General features: G+C 37.4%; 1 protein-coding gene across 1 annotated transcript in view; it reads left to right on the top strand.

The window, feature by feature from the left end:
* The window catches only part of RPP30 (ribonuclease P/MRP subunit p30), a 12,524-nt gene extending 5,977 nt beyond the window's left edge, over positions 1 to 6,547 (top strand). Inside the window, exons 6-12 of the mRNA XM_053450099.1 lie at positions 1 to 2; positions 1,265 to 1,354; positions 1,663 to 1,779; positions 3,440 to 3,469; positions 4,203 to 4,240; positions 6,033 to 6,112; positions 6,239 to 6,547. The exon at positions 1 to 2 is cut by the window's left edge and continues 70 nt beyond it. Coding sequence (XP_053306074.1) covers positions 1 to 2; positions 1,265 to 1,354; positions 1,663 to 1,779; positions 3,440 to 3,469; positions 4,203 to 4,240; positions 6,033 to 6,112; positions 6,239 to 6,336 — 455 coding nt within the window. The 3' untranslated portion in view covers positions 6,337 to 6,547. The remainder of the gene's footprint in view (positions 3 to 1,264; positions 1,355 to 1,662; positions 1,780 to 3,439; positions 3,470 to 4,202; positions 4,241 to 6,032; positions 6,113 to 6,238) is intronic.
* The last annotated feature ends 708 nt before the right edge of the window (positions 6,548 to 7,255 follow it).

Raw genomic sequence — 7,255 nt, 5'->3', positions numbered from 1 at the left:
ATGTAAGCAAATCATTGTTCTTAGAAGTCTTCGCTGATATTGTCCGGCACTGCTTCTCTTAGCAGTGAAAGTGTCGAGCCATATTGTACAGAACACATAAAACCATACCCTCGTTGGCTGCACACTCTAACTTCTGGATACCTAATGGTACAGATTGGGTTTCTTTCAAGGAAGTCGATGAAGCACTGTGTGTTTTCCTCTGCAGCAATGCTGGCAGCACTCATACGTCTATTTCCCAAAGACAACCTCCGGATATGACGCTGAGCACATGCACTCAACTTCTTTGGTCGACCATGGCGAGGCCTGTTCTGAGTGGAACCTGTCCTGTGAAACCACTTTATGGTCTTGCCCACCGTGCTGCAGCTCAGTTTCAGGGTCTTGGCAATCCTCTTATAGCCTAGGCCATCTTTATGTAGAGCAACAATTATTTTTTTCAGATCCTCAGGGAGTTCTTTGCCATGTTCAACTTTTAGTGACCAGTATGAGAGAGTGTGAGAGCGATAACATCAAATTTAAAACACCTGCTCCCCATTCACACCTGAGACCTTGTAACACTAACAAGTCACATGACGCCAGGGAGGGGAAATGGCTAATTGGGCCCAATTTGGACATTTCCACTTAGGGGTGTACTCGCTTTTGTTGCCAAGGTTTAGACATTAATGGCTGTGTGTTGTTTTGAGGGGATAGCAAATTGACACTGTTATAAAAGGCTGTACACTCACTACTTTACATTGTAGCAGAGTGTCATTTCTTCAGTGTTGTCAAATGAAAAGATATAATAAAGTATTTACAAAAATGTGAGGGGTGACTCACTTTTGTGACATACTGTAGTGCTTGTTACTTTATCATGTGCACTGGGAGATACTACTGCTTAGTAGCGAGTATGAATTATAGCATGCATTTTTTTTTATTTTATTTTCTCAATTTCACACAGCTCATTGAATCATTCACATTGCCTCTGCAGTCAGGTCCATTGCATGATTTAGGGAAATAGCTGTTCCTTAACTTATAATGTTTGCAACAAGATAATTCATGATTGAATCTTGAAATATTAGTCAAATTCTGTTGGTCATATTTGACATTGGATATAACACTGAATCCAATTAAAATGTAGAAATGTGATAGATGTTCTTGTGTGCTTTGACTTCCTCTTATTGCCTTATTTTGGAGTAGGAAACAAAAAAGGTCACTGTTTTATTTTGACAATTTTCTTTCACGCATTTAAGAATAAACTTACATGAGATATGTTTCATTTTCCATACAGGCTGCTTGCACCAGTATAGATGTGGACTTGGTATGCATCAACATAACTGAAAAACATCCATTCTATTTCAGAAAACCACCTATAAATGCGGTAGGATGAAAATGTTTTGTAGATTCTCCTGGATGAATATAGATTATGGTGCATTTCAGACAGACATCTGCAAACCTTACAGAGTTTTTTGCATTTGTGAAACTACATGGTTGAGTAGTGTCAACTCCCTTTAGAGAAATGCCAATGATACTAACAAACAATTTTGCATGTACACGGGGTTTATGCGCCATTGTGATGATGAGCGGTTTTTTGGTCCATAATGGGAGACATTCTTTGTCACACAAAATAATATAATTAATAAAAATATTACTGCCTTCTAATATGTGTTCAAACTACTCCAATTGCAGGCAATAGAGAGAGGAATCTTCTTTGAGCTGATTTATACTCCTGCAATCAAAGACTCAACAATAAGGAGATACACAATATCCAATGCACTCAATTTGATGCAGTTCTGCAAAGGAAAGGTAGAGTTTCCTCTTTTTCTTTGTGGGTATTTTTTTATTTATGTGAAGCATCAAAGATCAAATAGTTGCACCTGAAGTTTTTAGTCCTTTGCTGTCAAATCTTAACACACTACAGAATGTCCAAGCTTGTGGTTGAAATTAATTGCTGTCCACTGTAATTTAACGGCCGATAACGGTCCTGAACCGTCGTTAAATTAAAAAAGCTTAGAAGTTGATCGACGATCACTTTCCTCGCTTAAACGGCGCTGTAATGCCTCAATGTCGAGGCATTCAGTAAAGCCGAGATCTGCACCAGGGGCCATGTCTGGCGATCAACGATCATTTCCTAAACTTCAATGGTGTTGCTGAAATGCCTCGATAGCAACCCTCTTGAGAACTCTGGCTACACTTGCAGGTTTAATACAGGTACTGCATTCAACTGTGCAAGTCAATGGAGCCCAGCTTTATAATCACAATGTGATTAGTAAAATAATAATAAAAAAAATGAATTGCTAAAAAAAAAAATGTGCTAACATTTAAAAATAATTGTGCAGTGATGTCACCAGAGGAACCACCCAGTACCAGCAAAATGTACAAAAAAGAAATAAAATTAAAATAAAAAATAAAGTTTATTATTATGAGAAAGTGCTAAAATTAGCGCTGTATCTTCTCAAAAATCCCGACATGGAAAGAGTTCAAATAAAAGTGTTTAAAATGACCAAAGGGTGTCTAATAAAAAATGAATGGTTTGATGTGGTAAATTAGAGTGGCCATGTTGAAACATAGGGCAAAGGCACAGACTGACAAAAATGGAGAAAAAAAAATGCACTTCCCAAATGTGGCATCCCGACAAACCCATGCATGTGGGGTATCACTGCACTCGGGAGATGTTGCTGAACACATATTGGGGTGTTGTTTGATAGTGACACATTTCAGGAGATATGAATTCATTCCTGAAGTACAATTTGTGTGTGTGTGTGGGGGGGAATTACTACCACAAACCCATCCTGTCCTGAAAGAACAATATATAACTTGTGTGGGTACACTAAATGGGTGAGGAGAAAATTACAGCTGAACACAAGCACCGCAAAAGTGTTAAAACATCCCCGGTCCTTAAGGGGTTAAATAGGCACATAATTATTTACATTGGGTTTCTTGCATACCGGAGAACTTCACTTAGGTGTTGTTCAGTGTGTCTTCATTTAATGGGTGGGGCAATCCCGTGGGCGGGCAGTTAGTAGAACCCCAGTGTGACCAGACAGTGCCTCGCCTGGAGACTCCAAGTAAAACCCAGCACGTTCTCTTAGGTCACTGTAATTCCACTATATATCTTATAGAGCTGGTAGTGCTGGGTTGTAGTATATAATACAGATGCTCTATCTTTTTGTGCAGCTGTTGAATGCTAACTGCAAATCTGTGTAACAAAAATCAAACTGGAATCACCATATTGTTGGGCCATTAAGTGAAGCTTGCTTGCCTCTTCCCTCACATAGTAGATCAAATGGTATGTTGAGCGTTGGGTTTAGCTATATAAAGTCTACCTTAGAGTCTGTCTTTTTAGTAAACATTTTGGTTAAACCTTTGTATTAGGAACAGTATATATAGTGTGTTTGTTAAATCTGTAGTTTTTTTTTTTAATTTTTACATATACTTATGCATTTGTCTTGTCTTTAATTTCTAGAACATAATTATATCAAGTGGTGCAGAGAAGGTAAGTTCTAGTCCTTCAAGAACTTGAAATGCTTAATGTAAATATTGCAATAAAATTATCTCCAACAAAGTAGACTTTTCTTTGTAGCCCCAGGGAAATCTAAGATATTCCCGGGTCATATTGAGGTAATTGATTGATTAAAAAAAAAAAAGGATATGAACGTTTTACCTTCACTTTGTCACAGTGTCTGCTTTAAGGTGCATACCCCACAACCTTTTAGGTGTCTGAATCGGCACTTTTTTTGTTTAAGAAGAGGGAGGCCTGGGCAGGACCGCTTCCTACCTTACCCATCTGGCCACCCTGCAGAATTCAGCTTCGGTGTGTTGCAAGGTGGCCACGCTGTTATAGAGGTCTGCCACACGAAACGTGGGAAGGTTAGGAGGTGCACAGATTTAATAGTGTAATAGATGTAATAGTAGGCAGTCAACATTAGTTCTGCTGTTTTATGAGGTTTATAGATAACTGTGATTTATTCACTAAAAGAAGCATTTAATAGTATGTTTCACTTCTTTGTGATAGTTTCTCCATCAAAAAGAGGTGGGTTGGCCCTGCAAAATGCATTGTTAAATCAGAGAGGCTTCTTGAAAGGCAATTCATTGATTATATATTATGCACGGTTGGCCTTCCTAATTTAGACTGAAGGCTGGAAAACATAACTTGCACTATAATGAATAATTTGCATTGTATTTATTTTATTGCATTTTAATTGCTCAGTTTTCTACTTCACTTACAGCCCATGGAAATGAGAGGACCATATGATGTAGCCACATTGTATCCTTCTTTAAAGAGTACCGTACTCCATATAACGGGACATTTCTGAAGTTTGTTATTAAATATAGTCACAAATTTAAGTACAATTTAATATAAATTTTCAGTACCTTGTATGTATGTGTGTGTGTATATATGTGTGTGATATATATATATATATACATCATATTTATTAGAACTGTCAGAGTTTTAGTCAGGTGTGTAAGAGTTCTTTCAAAAATGGACATGTTACAAGTTTAATTTTATCCTTTAACAAAAATTGAAAGGTGAGAATGGCAAGACAGAGTACAGCAACAAGTCACTTATACAGCATCAGCGAGGTCTCTCCCAGGAAGAAATTTCAAGGCAGGCAGGGGTTTCTAGATGATCTGTCCAAGCTTTTTTGATGAAGCAGTTAGAAACGGGTAATGTTAAGGGCTGTAGGCACATTGGTTCAGTAGTGCCATCAGCTCAGGATTGGCAGAAAATAGTGGCTGTAGCAGAAAGCAGTTTACTCACCAGAGGACTGAAGAGCAGTACAAAAATGAGTGTTTGCAGGCAACAGTGAAGCATGGTGGAGGGTCCTTGCAAGATTGGGGCTGCATTTCTGCAAATGGAGTTGGGGATTTGGTCAGAATTAATGGTCTCCTCAATGCTGAGAACTACAGACATACACCTATCCATCTTGCATTGTGTATCATGCATTAGAGAGGCATCTGATTGGCCCCAAATGTATTGTGCAGTATGACAGCGACCCCAAACATACAGCCAAAGTCATTAAGAACTATCTTAAGCATAGAGAAGAACACAGACTCCTGAAAGTGATGGTTGGGCCTGACGCAGAGCCCTAATCTGAACATGAAGTCATATTACATAAAGAGAAGCAACTAAGGCAACCTAAATCCATAGGACAACTGTGGTTAGTTCTCCAAGATGTTTGGAACAACCTACCTGCCGTTTCCTTAAAACATCACAAACCTTATGTACAGTTGTGTCTAAAGTTTTACATATCAGGGCACAATAACAATTCTCTCTTCCTTAACAAGTCTTAAAATTAGGTAAATACAACCCTAAATCAACACATGACATGTAAGTGTCATGGCTTATTCGACAAAAATAAAGCCAAAATGGAGAAGCCATGTTTGAAAAACTAAGTACAGTTTGTGATTCAATAGCTTGCAGAACCACCTTTAGCAGCAATACCTTGAAGTAATCATTTTCTGTATGACTTAAACAGTCTCTCACGTTGTTGTGGAGGAATTTTGGCCCATTCTTCTTTACAACATTGCTTCAGTGTATTTAAAGGTTCTTCCACAGCATTTCAATTGGGTTGAGGTTTGTACTTTGGGCTATTGCAACACCTTGATTCTTTTCTTTTTCAGCCACCCTGTTGTAGATTTGCTGGTGTGCTTGAGATCATTGTAACTGTATGCAACTTTGGATCTGTGGAATCTGTGAAATTATTATAGAAGGGCACGACTCCAGAATTTTTAACTTATAGGACTAGTATGAGCATTAAGATTATGTTTTGATCTACCTCTGAATTAAGTTGTATAGTGTATAGTAAACCAAATCCTGTTTAATTAAACCATAACCAGTTAACAGGCCTGAAACTGCCTACTGTACCTTGGGTTAAGGGGTAACATACAGTTTGTAGTTTTTGTAGCAAAATATGACATAACAAAAAACACCAATTTTACAAAGTGAGCATTGAGTTACATTTTAGGAAATCTAAATAATCTGTTGGTCTAAAACTACTATTTAAGCTGTTCAATGTGTCAGTTATTAGGTGGTATGATCCTTAGTAATATGTCAGAGGTTTGTTGTTTGGGCTAAGCGAAGGAGCCTCCAAAGCTGCTGTATCTACGAATTGCCGAGCTGCACTCCTCCACGGTGGTAAGTTGCTGAACAATGTCAAGTTATTTTTATGCACTTTCGTTTTATTACTCACTTGCAAAATTATTACAAATCAAAATATGATCCTTGTACTGTGCCTAGTTAACTGTATGATTTAATTTGCAGAAACACGAAAGACTGCTTTTGGCATTGTATACAGTGTGAAGAAACCTTTGTCTGAAGAGGAGTCAGAGCCTGTTTCCAAAAAACCCAAAAAGGAGTAGCTTTTGTGCATATTTTGCAGCGATTATTTATAGTGCAGAAAAATGGGATGTATTTGTCCCAGAGAACACAGTGTTTAGACGGTTGTGATACTGTTTAGTGATCCAGCATCTTCTTACAGTAAGTTGAAGGTTTCCGCACCATCTTTCCTGTTGTATTATTCCTGAAGGATGTTTTTGGACTTGGAAGAATATGTAGCTGTATGTCTTGCTTTGGCTCACTAAAAACATATTGAGACTATAGTAAATAAAACATCAGGATTTTACCACTCCATCACTGTGTTACTGTACACGAAGAAGAAGAAATGTCAAGATATTTGTTTATTTTCAAAAGTACAGAATGTTTTGTATTCAGACAGCAGATATTTTTATCATTATTTTCGCTGTAATACAATCATTAAACTTTCTTGAAAAATTCATTAATTTTTTTTCAACGTATTTCTATGTGTAAAGCTGTAGTTTAAATATATTGTATATATGGTATTGATTAATGTACTCTTTCCGTTATATAGTTACACAGTAGCAGGTAATCACGCTACAGTAATGCTTGACCCGCAAAATATTGTTTTGTTCATATTTTTATATTTCATTTGACAAATGCAGGATTATGAACGCCTAGAGAGGTATCTGCCACTAGATGGCAGTATAGATCTAGCACAGTCTACTGATTTCTATGGCTCATCCTGCAAGTAAAAGCTCTGTAGTTACGATAAAATAGAGCTTACACACCTCTTAGCCATAAGATACGATTCTCAAGAATGCTGAATGTGATGGCATCTGGCATAATGTGCTCATGCTGCATCACAGGCAACATGAGAAGATCCTATACATTGTTGTACATATTAAACCAAAGGCAATAATAAATAATTGTGTGGTATAATGATTTGAAATCCCATTGCTCTGTATTTTAATCCACCAAATC

This window comes from Spea bombifrons, chromosome 11 (genome assembly GCF_027358695.1).
Source record: "Spea bombifrons isolate aSpeBom1 chromosome 11, aSpeBom1.2.pri, whole genome shotgun sequence".
Taxonomy (NCBI): domain Eukaryota; kingdom Metazoa; phylum Chordata; class Amphibia; order Anura; family Pelobatidae; genus Spea; species Spea bombifrons.
This window is presented reverse-complemented; position numbering and strand designations above follow the sequence as displayed.